Here is a 24,181-nt window from a genome sequence, read left to right on the forward strand (position 1 = left end):
AAATTGGAGGGTTTTTTTAAATTTGTATGTTCTAGTAATTCATTAACTGATTTTTTTAGGAGTGAAATTCATAGTGTAATAAATAAGATCTAAGACATTTTAATTTTGTGTAACTCTTAAAAGATCAGCAAAGTAATTAATGGAGATTATATTTTGAAACATACTTTTAAGATTCATTTGAATTAGCTGTCAGTTATACCATCCAGCTCTGTTTGAGTTGCGTATTTTACATAGGCCCTTCTCTTACCCAATAAACTCCTCTCTTTACTCCCACCCAAGTGATAAATATGATTTGTTGCCAGTTTACAAAATGATTCCTCCTCTTTTTATTGTGAGAATAATACGGTATTAAGTAGAGGCCATGGTTAGGGCATAGAACTTTTGGTTTATAACAGGTTCTTATAATAAGCATGAGAATTAATAAGTCTCCATCTTCAGAGGGACCTATTTCATTGGAATAATAAATAATAAACATATAATAATGTTTAACTTTACAATAGACACAGTTTTAGGCATTTATATTATCTCACAACAATCATGTGAGATAAATATTTTTATTCTTATTTTTTCATTATACCAGTGAAGAAAATGAGATATGGTTGTGACTACAAGGTCACAACAAAGCTTATAAATTGCACAGCTGGGAGTTAAATCTAGGCAGTTTGACTCAACATTGTTCTCTTAAACACTATGTTACAGTGTTTCTGAACTACTGGAATCACCAGAGTCTACCCCTGTCGGTATCCCGAGGAATCCCTGGGGCTACTTTAGGTCAGCAGATAGGCCAGAGCATATCTGATAGATCAGTTATTTTCTAAAGCTAAACCAGTGGGGTGTTCCAAGAAACTCCCTATATACAGCCAGGGAGCATGAAGCTTTGCTTTTGCCAGCTGACATGCTCTTCTGTCCCAGAGCTTACTGTTTATGATTGTAGGTAAGATTAGACAAGAAATTAGGACCCTGACTGATATGGATATGGTTACTTTTTGAATTGTCAGTCCTCGGTTCTAAATACCTCTTACATGAAAAATGTTAACTGAACATCTGATGACTAAAGTATAACACACAGCTAGCAGGTCGTTAGTCTTACATTAATATGTTATGCTTCCATTAAGTTCTTTAAAATGTTTGTCAGAAGACATTGTGTAAAAAGCCTTATTAAATGCTTTTGTTTCATTTTCAATTTACATATATGGAACCATATACCTGCTTTTCTGCTAGCTTCTTCTCTTGTAATAAGTCATTTTTTCCATTACTAAAAGCTTGTTTGTTTTTATTGGATAATCTGATTCCAAGTTTAGAACTTCTACGTTTTACAGGACTGTGGATGACAGGGAGATAAAAAACGAAAAGACTACAAGAAAAGCAGTTACTAGTTTCAGCAGAAAATTCAAAGGCATCTGTTTTTTTCTATTATTAACTGCTCTCTTCCTATTTTGGAATAAAAGTAAAACCAGAGCCTAGTTTAGGTATGGTGGTTATCATTGATACTTACAGTGTACTGGAAGCATTATACTCTTTGAAGAGTTGAAATAATTAAACAATGCTTTGGATCATCACCTTGTTTTAAAAAGAAGTGAATTTTTAGGAAAGATTCAACACTTTAAAATCTTACAGTGTCTTGCAGAGTAATTAACATTATTCAAAAAAAGCTTTATATAGTAAAATGAATTTATGAGTTAGTATCCTAACTGAACATTCCCAGTCCCAGAGACGTATTTATATGAAGAAATCTTCTATTCTTTCAGAAATGTACTGTAGCAAACAGTCTGATTTCTCCCTAGGCTAATAATGGTGATCACTCCATTTAGAATACTGTGAAGACTTATTGACTTACATATCATAGAGTATAGCAGTCTTCTAATTTTTTAAAGAAAATAGATTTACTGTAATACACAGTAATAAAATTAGGTTAAGGCCACCATTAATGAAAGTAGGTAATAGTAGAATGAATTTTCATCTTCCTTTGAAGGTGCTTGCTCTATTTACCAATTTCTCCTTTCATCCCCTCCCAAGGAAATATTCTATACTTTAAAATTTTCATTTTATTCTGTTTGACTTTTTTTTGACTTAATCTTTTTATTAGTATAAGCTAAATATCTTTGGACATTCAAAATTTTTTTCCCAATTTTGACAGTCAGGTTTACATTCTTAGTAGTCTTTGAAAGCCAAACTGTGTTTATCATAAATGAAAAATCATGAGCAACGTGTTCCGGTAGAACTAAGACAGGGATTAGGACTTGTCTTAATATTCTCTTAGGTTAATTGGGAAATTTATCAAAAGACATTTTACTTCTCTTTTTTATCTTTTTCACAAGAGCTGTCTTCTAGAAGGTGGCTGCACTCCTCCCATCTGCCTCTCTCTTTTACTAATATACATACCTTAGAGAGCTTGGGTGAGAAGAGCCAGAGAATTATTATAACCTATATTTATGTATTAATGAAGTACATTTTAAACTTTAATTATGCATAAATAAAAATAAACTTAGACAATTCATGAAGTATAATCAATCTTATATACAATAAGCAATGAATAGCAAACTAACTTTTTTCTGTTGATATTTGCTAAATGTTCAAGTTTTTAGGTTTTTTTCTTTTTAATTGTTACATACAAGCCCTATAGAAAACTTGGAAAATACTAAAGAATGAAAAAGAAAGAAGTGAACGAGAGAGAAAAGAAAGAAAATTAGTAGTTCCTTTACTCTATGTTAATAAATTTGTATATTTCCTTTCAGTCCCTCTACCTTGCATAGGTATGTTTCTGTGTTTATATTTTTTATATACTGTTGTACTATAGATAGTTTTTTATCCTACTTATCATATAGCTTATTTTTCTTAATTTTACCTTTGAATAATATTCATTTGGATGTTTACAATTCTCTTAACCATTCCAATTCTGTATAGGTTTCCATTATTCATAGTTCTGTTACTCACTCATTTATTCATTCATTCAGACAGCAAATACTATATGCTTACTCTAGCACTCATATTTTGGTAAGTATTTTAATGTGTAGGAATTTCAACGAATGTGTAGGAATTTCAGTGAAAGTAGGATGATTTCTTAAGCATCAATTCTCAGAACTGAGTATTCTGGATCAAAATGAAGTAATATTTTAAACCACTTATTATAAGCATTACCAGATTGCTCCCAAAGGGTTGCACCAATCTAATTGCCCACTTGAAATGAAAGTCTATTTTACTCTAGCCTCAGTTGTGCTATACACATATCATCAGCCCCTTTGAGTTTAGAGATACAGATCATTTTTAGCATCTCAATATATTACAGGTAGATAGTGCAAATTTTAAAAATACATGTAATGAAGTCCTTTTCATAATTATTTCAGTGGTTTCTTCAACAGAAAATGCTTGATTCAAAATCATAATTAAAAACCATGCACAAGAATTAGGAATGAAGCAAAAACTTCATGTACAAACAAAATATATTTAATTGGAAAGATGGTTATAATACCAGATAACAAATAATGAGTCAAATTTAACACTGCAAGTATAGAGAAGGTAGCTGGGAAGAACACTGGTTCTCTCTTAGGGTTAAATCTTTCCTGTGCCATTTTTTAGCTCTCTGTTCTTATATAACCTCTCTGATCTTGTTTCCCCTTTTGTAAAATGTGGATGATGTAAGCCTATAAAATGATTACCAGAAAAGACAGGGAAGAAGATTTGGAATACACAGGTACTGTATGCCTCCCCTTAAGGAAAAAAGAAAAGGAAAAGAAAAACAGGTTCTAGAATAGGATATTTGAACGACTTTTCTTCACGTAGCTCCAGCACTTAACTATTGTTACCATTAGTGTATATTACTAAGCTCTAGTGGTGCTATCTTTAGATTAGTGGGCTTTTCAATTTTATTTTGTTAGAATATTTACACAGAAATTTGTAGAATGGCCTGTAAAAAATTGTTTGACAACTTTTAAGTATACCAAGCAGAAATACAATAGCTGGACTAACAGCATGAATAGAATTAGTGAAGAAAGGTTATTTTGGTAACATGGCAGCTGGAAGAAAGATTAGCCAAACCATCTGTGAACTGAATTACACTATAATGTGTTAAAGTGGATTTTCAAACATGAATTTTGCTATTTTAGGTTTTGAAAATGTTTTTGTATTTGTATTTGAACTTAACTTTTGTGTAGTCTTGATATTCACTTTAAGGCAAGTGAAGATGCTTCAGTGTGTCTGAAAAAATTAAACAGTAGTTCTTTTCTCACCTTGCTTTCTGCTTTACCTCTAGGCCACACTTGTTTGGCCCTTGTAAGCACCTAGAGCTATTTACTTTTCAAAAAAACTGAACATGAAGCAAGTGAAATCTGCAGATATTTTCAAGTTTATTAAACAGAAATTGCTTTATAAAATGTTGTATTGTAGTGTGGTGTAAGTGTTGTAGAACTTCTCCCACTGGAGTCCTGTCCTCTTCAGAGTCTATTAAGTAAGGATAATAATGTTCTGCAGCAGGGTTCTGGGAGGATGAAATTAGGTGGTATATGTGGAAGTACCGAGCACAGCCTTTCCTACCAGCAAGGAAAGGGAGCTAGTATTTGAGTAAACTGCTCTGTTTCAGACCTTTTATTAGGTGTTGGAGCACAAATAGAAAATACTTACCTTTGAGTTTGTATCTATTTGGGGTACAGAATGAATGTATCTGATATCACTTTAGTCATTTAGAACATTTTCTCTGTTTAATTAAGCACTACATATAAATGGTACCATTTTATTATAGTTCAACAGAATTGGAAGGAAAAGGGAAAAACTTTTACATAAAGGTAATTACTTTCCTGTTTGTACGTGATACACACCATCAGGTTTTCAGGGGGGAGAAAGTCTAATGTGGTTAGAGGTGGGGTACAGTTACTGAGTAGAGGTGAAAGTGCGTCAGCTGGACAGTGATAGATGTGTAGTGTGGTTTTACAGGCATTCTTTTGAAGAGCTGTGAATTCATGATTGTAATTATATTTACCTTCATTTTCTTAAAAAAATTTATTGTAATAAGCAAAAAGGATAAAATATAGCTATATGCATAATACTAGAAAGCAAGAAATGGACTTAAATTATCAAGATCCACATTTTAGTATTTAGAATAATACAAAAATTTAAGTTCTGCTTGATTGGCATTTTGGTAGAGCCAGTTAAAAATGACTTTATAAGGTTAACAGCATGGATACAAGAGTTTCCAGAAAAAGAGTAAGTTATTTTGAAAGTTTTTTCTCTCTGAAAACCATCTTTTTCGTATCGGGTAAATAAATACTTGTTGAACTGAATTTTATAATTTTAGAGTGACAATCTCATACTGGTTTTTTTTTTTTTTCCAATTTGAGAATCAAAGATTTCAGAAACCTAACATTTGCTAAAAAAGTTGGATCAATTGTGAGAAATAGGTGAAATGCTAAATGTATAAAAATGATATATAAAATGCAACAATAAAAAGGCAGAAGAGAAAATGTCAAATTTTCACCTTAAACATTGGTATTGATATTATCAGTAACAGTTGAAGCTCAAAGGAAATGGTGCTTTTTGTTAGAGAACACTTATAGACTTGAAATTCAAATCTGCTTTCAATTTTATATCTCTCTTAAAGGAATTGTCAGGTGTATAAAGTAGTTGATACTCTATCCAAGTTGAACAAAGTTGTTAGGGAATAAGATCCTAAATCCTTAACACGACCTATTAGAATCAGCTGACTTTTGTAGTTTGTCCATATTCTAGCTACACTTCCTTCAGACCCTTAAATCTCAAAGCTCTTTCATACCTCCATCCCCTGTATAATTTTCCTTTGCCTGGGTCAATCTCTCCACCTCTTGGCTAACTCCTATTCGTTAAACTTTGTGACTTCCCTTCGCTGACTCTGTCGTACTCTCCTCAAACCTGTCTTTCCCTGTTAGCAGCTTGTTCCTTCATACCTCTTCTCTTAGGGTGTAATTATACATTTATATGTTTGTTTATTTATCTACTGGTGAAGCCCAAGCATTTTATAGTACCTGGCTCATGGTGAAGTCTCAATAAATAATTGTTGAATGATAAAATTTTAAAATTCACTAGCTTCTCTTTGGATATAAATCCAATTTTTACTTTGCTTCTTCCCTTTTTTACTTTTATTCTTTTTTTGTCAGATTTGGATAGTAAATAACTGTTAATATTACTGCTTGATAATATTTACCTTTAAGAAATCTATGCAAATGTCCTACACGTGTTTTTGGTTTTTTTGGTAACAGCTTCAAAAAGTGAGGAGCAAGTTAAAGCAAGCTTACTTTTTTTCCTCTTCAAGAGAAATGAAAACATATGGTCACACAAAAACCCGTATACAAATTTTATAGTGGTTTTATAATCGTTAAAAACTGGAAACAAATATCCTTCAGCTGTCATGTCTAGAACCCAGATGTCCTTTAGTAACTATGGTAAACCTCCTGAAGATGATCAAGTTGTTCTAGAGAAAGCTGACTCTGGAGCATGATTACTAGTGAGTTTTTTCCTTCCGAGATGACCTGTTTTTCTGGCTCATGTGATTAGATATCTCAAGCAATTACTTCTGCCAAGAAGCTTTCCTCACTTGTTCTGATCTAGAGCCCTCTTGTGTGTTGTCCTTGAACTCTTGCGTATTTTTATAACAGTTCTATAATTGTTTATTTACTTGACTATTTCTTCCACTAAAATACAAGTTCCTTAATTTTGTGTTTGTAGCCCTGGCACCTAACATAGTACATAGAATACTGATTGCTAGATAGTCAGGAAATGGTATGAAGAATTCTTTTCACATTGATCGATTTCAAAGACTTCATCTTAGGGCTTTGAATAGAAGTGGACATTTGGAAACTGCTCTCCCTGTTTTATTTGGTGAATAGATAAAACAGGCTGAGTGGTTAAATTAAGGTTTTTAGTAGGTGGACAATCCTTCTATACTGTGGAACAGTTTCACTGATTGCCAGCTTGATTTGGTACATCTGCACAGGCTGTTCAGGAGCCACCTTCTTTCTGTAAAATTCAGTATGTATGCTTCCTGGAGTTGTATATTTTAAGTTAAAGAAAATTGTCGTTCCAGATTGTGTGAAGATACACTTTGGAAAATGTTTTAAAATCCCAGACAGAAGCTTAAATCTGTATCTGAAAGGATATGTTCCTGGGTATTATGGCTTAAAGCTGTTGAAACTGTAGCTATAAGAAGCTTTGTTGTTCATTATTTTAAGTTCACTGCCATTAATTGAAAGGCACATTTGTAGAAACACATGTGTATTCAACAAATATTTGTGTGCCTATTATATGGTAGGCACTATTCTAGACACTATGACACATCAATGAACAAAGTAGACAAAAATTCCCTTACTTGTGGAGTTTTCATGGAGCTTACATTGTATTTCTGTATGTTTCATATACATGTGTCTAGATATGACACTCTTGTAGGAGAAACAGCATAATAAATGGTTTTAAGGTTGTTTCCTATTTTAGCAGAGGACTACAATAAAACTGGAGGATAGCTACCAACCCTTGATTGTCTGTAGCTCCATTTCACAGATGTGCCTTTTGGATTTTTTTCTCCATTGCTTATCCAGAACAGGAAGGACAAATACATTTTAATAAGCCATTCAATTAAACTGATATGTATTGTCTCAGCATGTGCAAAGCACTCTGTTATAAACATTGTAGGGGGAGAAAGGGCTAACACAACTTACAACTTCAAGAAGTGTGCATATAACCAGTACCATGCAGGATAAGATGAAAGGTGCAAACACGATACCAGTTACATTTAGAAAAGGGGGGTGTTACACCAGTCAGTGGCTAAATTAAAAAAAAAATCATCAAAAGTTGGTGAGAATGCGGAGATGGAAATTAGTACAGTTACCTTGGGAAAATGTTCATGAGTTTCTTATAAAAGTAAACATACACCTGCCCAGAAATTCTAATGTTTACCAAGGGAAATGAAAAGTTATATTGTAAAAAGACTAATACCAGAATGTTCGTAGCAGCGTTATTCTTAATAGTTGAAAACTGGGAACAGCCCAGGTATTCATCAGTAGAGCAGTGGATAAATTATGATACAGCCGTACAAGGGAATCATCACTTGGCAATAAAAAGGATAAACCACTGATATCTAAGCTACATGAATGAATCTCATAAACATTTTCCTTAACGAAGCCTTTCATATAATAAGGATCTCAACAAGAACGTCTAGATTCTTGTGTTTTCATTGTGAAGATAATCTAAAATTTACGAGCATGGGTAGCTAGAAAGACAGGTAGACAGATGACTGTTTCACAACTGACTACTCCTTCTTAGTTTCAGTTGCATAAGTTTGCAATTGTGGTGGAGTTGATGCCAAATATAACAGATTTAACTGTCAGAGACAAGTGAGGAATGACCAGGATGGATTTAGTGAAAATGTCACGTTTGCAATTGGCTGGGAGTAAATTTCTAGCCAGATGACATCACAGACCCCCTTACAAACTAAAGAAAAAATGGTGAAAAAATTTATAAATATGTTTAGATTTGTATATGTTCTAAGGCATGAATAAAGGCCTAAGTTTATGTTAGTAGCTATTTAAATAACTTAATAAAAGTAGTATCAGTCAATTTTAGGAAAGTTTGTGGAATTTTTTTTTCCTTTTAGACGGATCCCTTTTTATTACTCATATTTGAGAAATATTGTACAGAATAAATGTAGTCTTAGCCTGGTTTATCTGGCCAGCCACAGCCTCCTTCTCTCATCTCTGCTTAATTCTCCCTAATCATCCCTTCTTGCACTTTATGATGCTTCAGCAATACCAAAAGCTCTCTATCTATACTCTGTTCCCCACGTTTTAGAAAAATTGTTTTAGCCTTCAGTTTCATTGTTCTTAAAGACACATACTCCTAGAAGCCCTGATTCTTCCCTAGACTATTCCTGTCTTCTGAGTTCTTACAAAACAGGGACTTGCCATATTAAAGATCATCTTATTTCCTCCTATTTGACTCCCCAATAAGATCATATATTTCATAACAGATCTGTATCAATCATGATTCATCTTTGTATGACCAGCATATTGTACCCAATAAATGATAGATGTTCAATAGTGATTGAAAAGATCTGAATTGTGTGTCGGTGCTGGTAAGGGGTATTAAATTTTAAGTCCAGAAATTGGTTTTGATCTTCTGAAAGATATTTTCTGAAAGAAGAAATGTATTACTGTGACTGAAAAAAAAGAGCTTTTGGGGTTTACTTTCTTGTCTTATTTATATAATCTGTTCTCTTTTTAACATGAAATAGCTTTATCAGAAAAGACTCCCATTTGTATCAGGCATGACTGTTCCACTGAGCTTTACACGTTCCTAAGTTTTGTGAAGTGAAGTACTGTCTTTTTTGTTGTTGTTCTTGAATTCTTGAAAATTAAATCACTAAGTAAGTTATCAGGATACCTTATTATTCTAAAGACATGAGTGTGCAAAGTTTGTAAATAAAATATAAATAATATAAAAGTGAATTGTTTTCTCAGGATCTCTGCTCATTTTCTTAGGGTCACCACTATTTTTTCCAGGAGCTCTGAATTGCTCGGTATAGTTGCATCACATGACCTCTTCTTAATCACTCCTGTGCAAAGAAAACATTGCCAATAACATACATTAGTTCCTCTTTTTTTCAGCAGTTGTGAGTTTTGACATTACTTGGTTATAGGTAGCCCTCTACATTTTACAGGGCATAATTTCTCTAATCATTTTTTTCTCATATTGGAAACTTTATGACCTTAAAAATAGCTGGAAAATAAGCATTACTCATAAAACTGGAACAGATGTTGCAGAATCCACACACTTAAGCACAAGTACTTTAATTTACGTAGAAGTACTCACATAGTTTCTGTGTACTCTTTATTTTAGGCTCAAATTTTTTTAATGTTTAGCAATTAAGAGTTACAAATTAAAATGAAGATAGGAAGCTATCAGGTAGTTTTAAAAGGTGACAGATGGAAGCAAGAAAGAAGGCAGAAATCCTATTAAAAGCAAACGATTCCCAAAAAGCATGCCAAGTATCATTTTAGCTGTACACTACTGGCTGCAGGGACATTGTTACATAACATCGAGTTTAATAGTTGATATCATAATGAGTTAAAGGAGAAAAATAAAATTACATCTTTTGATACTTGTTTAAAATGACGAGGAATGTGTAACAGACTTTAGGAAGATTTCCAATGAAAGTTGTTTGTTTTTTAAGGAATTTTCTGTGATGTGTATAAACTTTTTATATATTTTAACTTTGAATTTGATCATGTTTTGCAGGAACACTTGTGATTATCTGCAAGAATATATTTAAGTGAAACTAGAATAAAAAAATAAGAACTCTTTCGTGGTAGTTTAGTACCTGTGTTTTGTGTATTTTGAGGTTAGTAGCTTTGACTGTTGCCTAGGCATTTCTATCCATGGGAATCCCAAAGCCTTATATGGTCAAGACTTAGCTTTTAGACTTTCAGTGAAATGCAAGGCACCACTCCAAAAAAAAAAAAAAGCTGGCTTTCACTTTGTCTTCAGTGCTCTCTTCTTGGCTGCCTTTAGTACCACAGTAGCTAAATTACTAAGAACCTTATGTGCATTGGGCGTCTGTCTTACTAGTTGAAGGAATTCCTTTTGTGGCAGTAGTTTTATGCTAGAATGCTAATGTTATTTTTAACAAAACATTACATGATATTGGTTATATAATTTGACTTTTTTAAAAAAGAAACTTAAAAGCAGTTTTGGTTTACTTTATTTCACTAAAGGAGAAGGAAAGGGATCACATCTGCATGTAGTACAATTAGAAAATACAAGTTTCATTAATGGCAGGAATTAGGGAAAGTGAAAGTCAAGTTATTAATTGCTTGGAGTCTTTCCTATCTTGAAACTCTTGCTACCTAATTAGGGGACCAGGTGAAAAAGGTGTAAACATTCAAGAGCAGCAGTGATAGCCAAAAAATGGCTGCTAAACCAGTAACTTATCTCTTCCCTGGTATCTTACTCAGCTCTAGTCATCTTTTTGCTTTGAAGAATGTGATTTTTCTGAGTGATCTGTGAGTGTCATTCTTGTATGTTTAACCGCAAGATGGTTTAATACTTTGTAGATACTAGAGTTCTTCATATCAGTTATACATTTTTCATGTAAAAAAAGGGAAGGTATTATTTCCCCTATCATAAGAAGATTGCAGAGTGTTCCGTAAGTTACCCATTGTAGTAAGTCAAATATGACATGGAAAAATTAATTTCTCTGATAACTGTCGTCTACAGGTAACAAAGATTCAGCAACCTATTTCTGAGTCCTACTGGTGAAGCTAAATCATACTTGTAGGTTCTGCCATTCAACATTTGGTTACTGCCTAGAGCAGTCTAGGTACTATACTGTGAACACATAATGGAGTTCTAGCCTTTAAGAACTCATAGTATAGTGGAACCACAGGCACAGGAGAGGAAAATTAATGCAGAGACAGGACATGTGGGTGGATTAATACAACATAATATTTTATGTTTGTTAGGACAGATTTATTCACTGTGTTACAGAAAATGGAAGGAGTAAGTGATTTAACTGTAACTACCTAAACATAAGACTGGGGAAGTTATCAGAAATAAAGGACTAAGATGGTTAAAAGAAGACTAAATTGAGGCGCAATCTATATGGTCCAGTAGTGCCTCAGTCATTACTCATGGGTACCCTCTTTCTTCATGAGAACTCCCTGACTAGTTAATTGATCAGAAGGAATTGAATTTTTATCATCAGAGTACTTTGCTTGGCAACTGGACTCAACCCCCTCCTCCCACCACCCTGCTTTTTTGTGATGTAGCCTAAGAATGTGCTTTTGTAGGGTTTTTAGCACTGGATTTTGTTTTATCTAAAGATCCTTTGTCACATCTGTCTCAGCAGAATTTTATAGCTTCTGTCTGTCTGGCAGAGATGCCTATGTGTGTCAGAGTCTTTTAGGTAGCTGGAGAACCATCCCAAAAGGCGATAATTTCACTTGTAACATAGTGAGTTAGCCTACTTTAGATAAACAATAAAAAAATTTTATAAAAATATTTCAGAAGTTTCTGGATTCCATGTAGTTATTGGTGCACAAAATCTGCTTACAAAGTTTTTCCTTAAGGGTAAAAAAAAAATGTAAAATTATGAAATTAGTTCATTATTGATTTTCTATGAGAGAGACTTGGAATACGGTGCAGTTGTATACTCATTTATCATATTACAGATACATTGTATTTACGGGACAGTGGTTTCTAGACTGCCTTCACGTGGACGTAAAAATAGATTTTGGTGATAAAAATAGATGTCAGTAGGAAAAGGGACTTGTTGAAAGTTCTGCTGTAAAGAAATCTGTTTAATCCAGTATTTCCTAAATTTAATTTTATGAAAGACCATTTATTAACCTTTTCGTTTTAGTAGCTTCATGGAAACTGTTTGGGAAATACTAAAGTAAATTTTTGTGATAAATTGCTTTCAGGAGGGCTCCATACTAACAGTTGTTCCCAGAGACACACTGAAAATTTCAACATTTTTATTTCTATCTTATTACTTTCTCTTTTGACTAATGATCTACATTTGAAGGAGTGTCAAGACTAGAATCTGTGAAAATAAAAGTACTAGCATCTTTTTACAACAGGAAAATGATCAAATGAAGGAATTGTGCAACAGAATATTGTACATACCCTTTTCCCTCAGTGCAAAGGAATGTATAAAAGCTGTCTTTTTTCTTCTTGCTATTCATATGCTGTCTCTCAAAAATAAAATATTGAAAGAATAATAATTTTTATTGCTTATATTAGGATAGCTCTAGTTAGTTAGAAAGTTATTCTTTTATACCTTTTTACTCATCAAGCATGAGTACTGACACATTATCAGGGGATTATTGTTTATTCTGAAGTTGTAATTTCAGATTGCTTGGCATGTTTAAGAAATGGAGGGTGGTTCAGTAGATTAGAACTTTGAATTTGTGAAAATAGATAGGTCTAAATTTAGGTGTCAGCTTAAAGGACTAACTGATGACATTTAAGAGGAGTTGAAATACAGGAGAAAAAACAGATTAGAGATTAAGTAGAGAAGGGAACATGATGTTTGGATACACAAATTGAAGCAGTGAAAACTGATGTAAATACCTTCTGCTTGCATCAAGCATTCAGCAGTTTAGCTGTTACCTATCTCTGCATAACAGATTACCCTTACGTTTAAAATACCGAACATTTGTTATCTCAGTTTTTCTATGATTAAGGAATTTGGATGTAGTAGTTTAGCTAGGTACTTCCATTGACTTCAAGCTGTTAGCCTGTACTTCATCTCCTCTGAAGGCTTAACTTGGGATGGGGGAGGGGGAGAGATCCACTTCAAAGCTCAGTCCTGTGAGTATTGGCAGGTCTTGCTTCCTCGCCACTTGGGCCTCTTAACAAGACTGCCTCTTGACACTGTGGTTGAGTCTCTCCCAGGTTGTGAGCATTCCAGCAGAGAGCAAGAGAAAGTTCATGCCAAGATGGAAGCTACAGTCTTTTAATAACCTAATCTCAAGAGTGACATCCCATCACTTCTACCTTATTTAGTTTGTTAGAAGCAAGACACATGGTACATGGTCCATCCCACACTCAAGAGGAGGATTTCACAAGGGTGTGATCTACTATGACACAGGGATCATTGCTATCTTAGAAGCTACTACTAAAAGCAACAAAATAATTTTTATGATGTTTTACATCCCTCAGTTTATATTAATATAAATACTTAACAGTTGGTTTATATTTACATTTGCTCACTAGGAACTGTTTATTTCTCCTTTTCTTACTGTTCAACAAAATACTTAAAAATCAATTATATATTTCCTTTTTTTTTTTCTCCTGCTCTCCACTTGAGTGTTTGGTGCTCCTCTTTGTGACTTGAAAGTATTAACTCCTGCTTCTTCTACAGTCTTCCATGAATGGTCCCAGAAATGCAGAGTAGCTTGGTAGTCTAAAATGGAAAATAGTATTTGGTTAAAATAACCAAATAAGATTTTTTTCCCTCAGGACCCAGACTCATATTCTTAACTTACTCATTTTCACTCTTTTCTCCCCTAATCTCATTTGGTTAGCTGTTTTATTATTTCTACTTTGCAAGAATTCATAGTAGTTACATTATTTTTGGTTTACTTGTTATGACTTTTGACTCCTCTGTCTTTATTTCTTAATTTATTTTAATTGGCTAGATTTATTGTTAAATAGTTTATCATCTGACCTTCTGATCTCATGCTGTATTCAGTACATTGGTAAGTAGAACCAGAGTATGGGGCGTTCCCTTTAGCTTGTCAAGTTGCATTTTCTTCTCCACTGCTTTCTCTACCTGGATTTTTGCATACTTTCAGACTTTTTTTTTCTTCCCCTTTATTTTGTTTCCCCTTTCTTAAATACTCATAGCCCTCCAGGTTTGACATAGGCTTTTCTGATCACGTTTTACATATGCTGTTTGTGCCTTGCTGTATATTTCTCTAGCTTTGGTTACCAAGGATATCAGTGGTTTTCAGTCTAGGGTGTTTTTACAGTTTAGATAGGGAACCTCTTTAAAGTGGAAATTCTTGAGCACCATTCTCAGAGATTCTGATTTCTCCTCTCTTTCTCCCAAATCTGGGTTAAGTGGTCTAGTCCATAGCATTTATCATAGCTCTTGTTATTGTTTGTTTAGTTATCTTTCTTGCTTGCTGGACTCTATAAGTTTTATAAGTATAGAAATCTGGTCTGTGTCCACCAGTGTGTTCCTAGCAGCTCACATGGTGTCTGGCTGTAGTTGGCATTTAATAAATATTCATCGAAGAGTCTGTGCTCTTTACTGGCCACATATTTTGCTGAACACTGAAGAAGTTCATCAGGAAACAATTAGATAGCTAACAACCATATGAATTTTTTGTTTTGTTTTTGAAAACCAGAAGAATTTTATGTCCTTACTATAAATTCTGGAAAATAACTCAATGATTTTGACTTCTGTTAATTAACATTTTGGCATATACAGGTGTACCTTGGAGATATTGTAGGTTTGGTTCTAGACCACCGTAGTAAATAATGAAAATATAGCAAGTCACACAAATTTTTTGGTTTACTAGTGCATATAAAAGTTGTATTTACACTATACTGTAGTCTATTAAGTGTGAAATAGCATTATGCTTACAATAATTATACATAGTTTAAAAAATACTTTACTGCTAAAAAATGCTAACCATCATCTGAGCCTTCAGCAAGTCATAATCTTTTTGCAGTATTAACGTCAAAGATCACTGATCACAGATCATCTTAACAAATATGATAATAATGAAAAATTTTGAAAATTTATGCAAAATACCAAAATGTGGCACAGAATCACAAAGTGAGGAGGATGAAAAATGGCCTTGATAGACTTGCTTGATATAGGGTTGCCACAGACCTTCAGTTTGTAAAAAATGCAGTGTCTGCAGTATAAAAAATGCAATATCTGTGAAGCACAATGAAGTAAAGCACGGTAAAACAAGGTATGCCTGGATTCTTCCAGACTCTTGTTAAGGAATATCAGTGGTGAGAATTGAATCATATCATATGTACGCTTTTGTAACCTGTTGTTATTTTTAGTTTAATTGAATCAGATAGTACGTAGAAGCTTTTATTTCTTCCCCTGAAACTGAATTATTTTCTTAGTGTATATCCATCAATTAATCCCCTCTAGGTCAGTGTGTGACCATGTCTGATAAAAGAATTCAACAAGGAAAACAGCTACCTGTTAACTACCTTTCTATCTCCACAGCTCAGACAGTAATGAAACCTGGCAAGAGATTTATTTTCTATGAAAAGGTTTCTTTGACTCATCTCTGCTCACATAGTGGCTTTTCCTTTATTAATGCTGTGTGGCTTTTAAATTGCATAGTATTTTTCTTCTTTATCTGCTTATTTTCATAATTAGATTATAAGCATCCTGAGGACAGTTCTGTAACATACTCATTAAGAAAAATTTATTGAGTAGCACTGTTACGTATTGTGGGGTATATAAGGCAGATTCTGTTCCTAAGTGACCATAATCCAGTTGTGAGAAAAGGCTGGAACACATGAAACAACAGTAAAGGCAGCATGTCTCACACAGTACTTTGTACAGTTTTATGTACACATATACACACTAGGTCTTGAATCCTGCTCATTAACAAGAAGTTAGCATTTTATTTTGGTTCATTCTACATATATTTATTATGTACTTGCTGTATGCCAGGCACTGTACCTCAAGGAAACAAAAAGAATATACTCTTTAGTTCTGAGCCTTCACCAAAGTGGATGGTTGAATGCTTTATACATGGTAGGCAATCAATAAAAATTACTCATCAGAGAATGATCCTGGAGTTTAATTTCTTCTATCCCTAAGGATTCTAAACTCTAGAAGTAATACTCTTCTCTTACTAAGTTTCCAAAAAATATTTGGCCTCCAGAGATATAGATTTAACTTACTACTTTATATATCTTTGTCAGTAAAGAAGATACCAGCTGTGTAATGAGTAGATATAGCGCATGTTTTAATCTTTGAATAATTGTGGTTTCCAGTTTTTGGCATTCTCATTCAAATACTTAGTATGTATTGGGTTAAGTATGAATATTTAAGCAGTACATAGATTATATTCAGCCCTCTTCCATATTCAAAGATTCAGCCAACCAAGGATTGAAAATATTCCCACTCCCCCCCATTCCAGAAAGTTCCAAAATGTTGAAGTTGTGGCATACTGGCAACTATTTACATAGCATTTACATTGCACTTAAGACTATTAATGTAGCATTTACATTTGTTATAGGTATGATAAGTAATCTAGAGATAATTTAAGTTTACATACATAGGTTTACATACATAAGTTTACATACATGTACATAGGTTATGACACATACTACCCCATTTTATATAAGGGACTTGAGCATCCACAGATTTTGATATTTGTGGGGGGGATCCTGGAACCAGTCCCTCATGGATACCAATTGATGACTGTACTTTTCTCCTAGAAACTTTCTTTTTTGGGGGAGGGGATGGTTCAAAAATGGTTTTTTAGTTTTTTTTAATAGTCTCTTTGCCTTGTCCAGTTCATTTAATCCACAAATATATATTGAATCTTCTCCTTGTCAGACATCGTGTCTCTTATGGTTCTCTCTAGGATGCTATATATACGTAAGTCTATATTTTTCTTAATATGAATGAAGAATTTCCCATGCTCTGTCTGTTGTGTATAATCTATGTTTTGAATATATTTTTCTAATCATTTAATCTTTTCAATGTGTGATTTATTATAATACCAGATTTTAATTTTTATGTCTAGATTTCCTGTCTGCTTATATTATAAGAGAGCAGAAAGGCCAAAAAAAAAGTCTAAACTTACATGCAATGCTGAACTTGTTACTTGTTTTTGTAATTAAATTTAATAGATGATCTAAGATTATACATGCTCATATATTTGCCCGTCTCAGTACAAGACTAAGGTATTTATTATTTAGTATAGAAGTACTGACTGGAGTTCATTGTTTTTCTTGTATAAACATTTATAATTCCTCCTTTGATATGTCCAAATTCAGTTTTTGCATGCTAAATTTTATTATTTAGCATATGGATTATATATTGACATAAATATAATAGCACCCACTATTTGACACGTACAAGTCTAAGTGCTTTATATATTAATTCATTTAATCTTCATAGTAAATTTTTGAGGTAGGTACTATTATTATCCTCATTTTCCAGAGGAAACTGTAGCACAGAGGATGTTACATAATTGACCTAATGACAACCAGCGTACTGGCAGAACTGGATTAATCCCAGACAGTCTGGCTCTAGAGTCTGTACTTTTAACAAAACCACTTTCATGAAAAGGAATATAAAAGTGCTAGAATTTGTTTCAAATGCTACTAATTTTGTAATTTTGGTTTTACTTAATTGAATTACGTAGTTGCTGAACACGTTTGTTTTTATCTCTTCTAGGAATGAAATTTAATGATTTTTCAACCTCCACATGCCCCACCCAAAATCTGTCTTTAAGCCATGGAGTTTATCTTCTTGGAGCCAACTTTGTGCAGCCCCTTTATAATTCAGTTCTTTGTTATTGGACTTTTCAACTTTTCGCTTAGAAGTGTGAGGAACAAAGGTTTTCCTTGAGCTAACTTGCTGAGAAAAATAACTAGACCTCCTTTTCAATAAAAAGAGATGTTTTATATACTTGAACTGGTTTGTTGAATTAGGTTATAGCTCAAATTGACAAAGCTGCCCTTACCTGGAATTAAATGACAGAAGTGTCTTTACACAAGCATTTATTATTGGTAATTACTCAGGATATATAATCAAGAAAAGCTTGAGATAAACCATATCAGATAAGATTCTGAAAGTATATTTGAGTCATTCTGTTTCTTTCCATATATGGCTTAATAAACTGACCATATTTAGTCAAATATTTAAAGTCAGCAAGTGTTGTATCTCTTATGTGCTGCATGTGTTAGCTTTTAATTCTCTTAGCAACAATATTTTTATGGGCTTGGCTGTCAGTTTCTTCTGTATGCTTTGTAAATGTCCAATGAATACTTTGAGCAATTTACACCACAAACTTGAGATGCATTTGTAATATATATTTTATGACAATTTTTTAGCATTCAATTTATATTAAAACATTTCAAAACCTTATTATATTTATGAACAAATAAAGGAATGAACAGATTTAATATTAACTGCTTTAGATATTTTGGTTGATGTTTCTTACATTATACTGGCTTAAAACTAAAGATTTAAATCAAAATCAGCAATGTTTCATTTATTGGGAAATAACTATTCCTATATGTTAATTTTTTCAAAGAGCCAGAGCAGTCACCTTCTTAAAATGGAGAAACTTTAAAAAATTAACCATTTATTCTGAGACCGTTTTATCTTGAATGTCAAAGAATTACCCGTAAGATCACAAATAAGACTCTGTTCTGCATCTTGCCTACCTTTATCCTCCCCGAATGTGACTGCATCTTCATACACCATGAAGTGCTTGTCACTTGTTTGTACATTAAGCCTGAGTAGGGTGTAGAGTCCCCTCCAGGAAATACTCCCTGACTACCACCATTCTTCCTTAGTTCTCCTTTTCTTAGCTTCCACAATGAGCAGTGTAGAGCACTGTAACTCTATTTATCATATTCCTTTTGATATAATTATCTACTTGTGTATTTATCTTCTGTACTCTATTGTGACCTTCCTCAGAACCCTCTCTTTAGCTGACTGAATAAAATACTATAAATGTCTTTGTCTTCCAAGAAGAATATACTGATCATAATTTAATCTTAACCTTTCTTTTACTGTTTTCATAGAAATCACTTCTCTAGCATTCTCTCTGTGAGTGATTTCAGGTCCCCTTATTTTAATTATTACCTTAATGCAGATAATTCCCAAATTGATATTTTCATCCCACATTTGTTTTCAAAGCTTTAGATCAGCATATCCAGTTGGCCACTGGATGATGTGCATGGTTAGGTTGGTTTCTTCTCCCACCTGCTTTTCGAACCTGTGGTATTTATTTTCATGAACAGCATCTCCCTGTACCTCACCCTTCATACCCAGTCTTTAGTTAAGCCTTAGACACTTTCTCCTAAATTTCTCTTACTATCCATTCTGAGTAACTGCTATTGCTCAGTTCAGGCTCTTTCCTCTTCACTCTGCTTCCAGTAATCTTTCTGAAATACTGATCTGATCATGTCACCTCTCTGCTTTATAAACTCTGAAGAGCTTTTTCAAACATCATCTTCTTGAAATTCTACATTGTTTTCTCCTACTCCCTCCTACTGCTGAATTGAACCACTATTACTGATGGGAGTGTAGCAGGTTTCCTTAATGAGTAGGAGTAGAAAGTAGGTTGAAAACCACCTATAATATCAAATCCAGTCATCTGTGCATTATGTTCAGATCTTTTACCTGCCGTATATTCAGACTTTTTACCACCCAGCCTTATTCTGTTCTATAACTTACAGGTACTGTAATACCACTGGATGACTTACTGTTTGGTTACTCCATACATTTAAAAAATCGTAGTGCATTTGCTCAAACTAGAAGTTCCTTCTAGTTGAATTGCTAATTGAACAACTCCTATGTAATCTTCAAAACCTTGCTCAAATGTATATTCCTTAATGAGACCTAAATGAACTGTCTTAATCACAAGATCTCTTTATGTTCCCAGAAATATTTTAGTACTTTCCACCCACTGCTATTATGCCCTTATATAATCATTGTTGTTTTATGGATTAGCCTCTTATATTAACATGATCTTTCCCCTTTCCTGTGTTCCTAGGGCCTTGGCATATATAAATATGAAGAGTAGCTAAAGGAATTAAGGATTATTTAGCCTATAAAAGAATATGTGAGACTCCTTGGGAGAAAAAAAGAAAAAATCCTCGTAATACTGAAAGATTACCAGTTGAAAGAGAGATTCCACTTGGTATGTGGAGCTTCAGGAGGCAGGAGGTAGTAATTACAGGAAGACATTTTAGCATATACAGTTTAGAGAAAGATGAGTAAAGTGTTTTATACTGGAGGTAATATGTACTAGGCTTTCAATACATGGTAGCCTGTTATTTTTCCTTTTTAAATTGAGGTATAATTTACATACAATAAAGTACACAGCATACAATTCAATGAATTTTTACATATACATATGCCTATTTAAAAATCAGAAAGCTAGAGAAGATTTCCAGTCTTTCAGAAAGCTCCCTCATGCTCCTCCCATCATTTCCCTACAAATTTAACCATGATTCTGAGCTTTATAACCAAAGGTTAGTTTTACCTGGAAGTTTACAGTTTGTATCCTTTGTGTCTGCCTTTTTTCACTCACTTATATGTCTGGGAGGATTATCCTGTTGTTTAAGGTAGCAGTAGTTCGGTTTTTTGTTTGTTTGTTTGTGCTTTTTTCATTGATATACAGGATTCTGTTACGTGAATAGATTCTCCCCACATACACATACATTCCACCCCATTTATTTATCAATACTGCATATAACTTTAGTAGATACTGTCAAATGGTTTTCTGAAGAAGTTATATGAATTTTACACTTTTGTTACAAGCGATTTTGTTTCTCCATATTGTAATACAACAGATTTAATATTTTTCATTCAAGTCTTATGTTTTCTTTTTATGTAAACACTGCCTATTCATTGTAAACATTTTAAAAATAAAGGAAATTTTAAAGAATAAAAATTATTCATAGTCTTATAACCAATGACAATAACTATTAACCTTTAGTAGATATCCTTCTGGTCTTTTTGTGTACATCTTTTTTAGTAAAATTGAAATTATATTAGGCAAACTTCTTTGCATCCTTTTTCAAAAACTTACTATGGTATGAGCATTTCCCATATCCCTTTATAATCATTTCTTATTTGACATTTTTCTCCATTTTTAAAAAATAATGATCATATTTGTATTAAAAGGTTTATCACTTATATTTTTATATTGATGATAAAGATCAGAATACTGTTTTGGTGCCTATTGGAATTAAAAGAGATTGAGAACGAAGGAGAATAGAATTTAAACAATATCTTTTCTCAAGGAAAATTAATGATTAAACTTCTAAATAGGTCTAATATTATTTCGAGTCACTGTGTGTCATTAGCTATCTCAAATAACATTTTATAAACCACTTCCTAATCAGTAGAATTTTGTTGTTTCTTCTCATGTTATTAGATTGCTATGGTTCTTCAATCTCTTTTACCCTTTCTTTAACCACTGCTTCTTGAAAAACAGTTCTTTTCCCAAGTAGTATATACTTAAAGTTTATATGAATGTTACTTATATGTTCATTTACCATCTGCTGTGTGTAAAGTACTGTTCTGGACACTTTGGAATCTTGCCATCAGATTGCTTATAGCTTGTTCCAAAGGGAAGAATCATGGATATATAAAAATGTTAAACATTTTAGGGAATTTTAGAGGTACATGACCCACCACTTGAAAGATAAAGACACCAAAGCCCAAAAAGGTTAAGTTACTTGTCCACAACTACAGCATTTGTATCAGAGCCAGCATAGAATGTGCAGCCAAAGCAGTGATTCCTTGTGAGTGTTCTTCCACCTTAGATATGAAGTACTTTGTCCTTAGTGCTTTTCTTGACACCAACTTTTGTCATTTTTCCCCCTAGGAAAATGCTACCAAAAGCATTTCCATTTGCTTCTCTGATAGGTAAAGAAAATTTGTTTTATTTATACAACAAACACTTATTAAGTACCTAGAATGTATGATACCCTATTGCAGAGACTGCAAATAGATGACAAAGAGTTGATGAAATAGGAACATCTGTGGAAATGGTATTAAGTGTGGAAAGAACTTATTTTTGGAATCTGAATATCTGTGATAGAATCTTAGCTCTCATTTCCTGTCTCTGGCTTATTCAAGCTAATTATTAATCTCTGAATCTTAGCTTTCTTGTTCACTTACTCATTTATTGAAATTCTACCACATTTAAAGACCTGTATAGGGTGCTGGGGAGACAGGAAAATTCCCATCCTTATGAGGGAATTTGTGAGGATAACGTATACAAATCAGTAAAATAGATAAAGCACCAATCATACTACCTGGCACAAAGTAAGCATTCAGAAAGTTCTCTTCTTATGTACTGTAGGCTGCAATTCTCAAATTTGTTCACCTCAGGACCCCTTTATACTCTTAAAACTTAAGAAGGATCTCAAAGAGCTTTTGTTTCTGTGGGTTGTACATGTTAATATTTATAATAGCAGAGGTTAAAACAGAGCACCTTACATATTTATTAATTCATTTTTAAATTAAAGCAACACTTTACCCATGTTAAATAAATAACATTTCTTAATTAAATAATTCATTTACTCTTGAAAGCTTGAGTTTATCATTAGCAGCAGATACTGTTAGCTGTTTTGACAGACTGACTTTTGTTCATTTTCAAGAAAATTTCTTTCAGAATCCAAGTTAGACTAACTATAGTTTGTCATTTAAGTAAAAATGATATTGCATGGGAAAAGTGACTAGGTCAGCCTGCAAATAAATCGCACAGATGCTTTTCTTCAGGGCAGTCATTATACTTGGAAGAAATGCTTTATGTATACTTCTTGTTTTGTTCCACAGAATATTTAAAAGATGTATATTCAAGAGTCAAAATTTAATAAAATTTATAGTTTGTACTGCATTGTCATGGACATTCATAAGTAAAGGTAGCTTTTAAAAAAGTGCAAATGCATAGTGATGAATACAGTGACAGTTGGGGGGAGGTTATTTGTTTGTTTTTGCCACTGCCTTGATTTGTGCTAAGGCACAAGCAGATTTACTACATTACTAATGCTTTTGTACCCTCAAGTGCACATGTCAACACAGTGAAAAGGGGAAGTATCATCTTAGTATTATTTTAAAATAGTTTTGACCTTGTCAGTTCCCTGAAAGGGTTCCTTCTCCCTGGACATAACCGCATTTTGGGAACCACTGCTACAGAGGTTATTATTAGGTCTTAATTATAATGTTTTGATTCTTTTCATGTTAGTACATACTTGTTTTTCTCATGGAGTTGGCATAAAAATTCTGGTCACATACAGTATTATTATATGTGTATCTAAAGCAAGGTCTCTTGCAATTTAATTAGTACCACTGGCCTGTTTGATAGTAGTTCAATCAGAATAGCTGCAGACTACCTTATAGAGAATATTTGTTATAAAAGCTGCAAAATAGGGGTTTTATTCTATTGCTGTATTATTGGGAGTATTGATTCATATTTTTTCTAATTATGCTTTCTGTTTTGTTTTTAGGCTTGCATTGATGACAATGTTGATATGGTGAAGTTTCTGGTAGAAAATGGAGCAAATATTAATCAACCTGATAATGAAGGCTGGATACCACTACATGCAGCTGCTTCCTGTGGATATCTTGATATTGCAGAGTAAGCTAGTTCTATGTTTACTTTTATCCAAATACTATTTTAGAGATGTGATATTTTATAGAGACTGTTATAGATAAATGAATGAATTCTTATATTACCTTAATTCATGAAAATTCTTCTTCCCAGGAACCACTCTTTCTCCATCCCCATCTCCTTTTTCCTTTGAGTACATGTAAAGCATTGTCAAATAATTCAAGATTAATATTTAGCAGTCTAGTCTATCTCTATGTAATCATGAATTGTTGGGAAAAATTAACAATAATTCTGAATTAGATTACTAAAGAGAGAATATGATACCTAATTCTCCAATTATTCAATATATTTATGCTTGCTTAGTT

General features: G+C 33.1%; 1 protein-coding gene across 5 annotated transcripts in view; it reads left to right on the top strand.

Moving 5' to 3' along the window:
* PPP1R12A (protein phosphatase 1 regulatory subunit 12A) overlaps positions 1–24,181 on the top strand; it is a 129,219-nt gene that overhangs the window by 20,057 nt on the left and 84,981 nt on the right. For all 5 annotated transcript variants that reach the window (XM_045519428.2, XM_010958824.3, XM_045519427.2 and 2 more), the window contains exon 2: positions 23,713–23,843. In XM_045519428.2, the coding sequence (XP_045375384.2) occupies positions 23,713–23,843 (131 nt within the window). The remainder of the gene's footprint in view (positions 1–23,712; positions 23,844–24,181) is intronic.

This window comes from Camelus bactrianus, chromosome 12 (genome assembly GCF_048773025.1).
Source record: "Camelus bactrianus isolate YW-2024 breed Bactrian camel chromosome 12, ASM4877302v1, whole genome shotgun sequence".
NCBI classification, from domain to species: Eukaryota; Metazoa; Chordata; class Mammalia; order Artiodactyla; family Camelidae; genus Camelus; species Camelus bactrianus.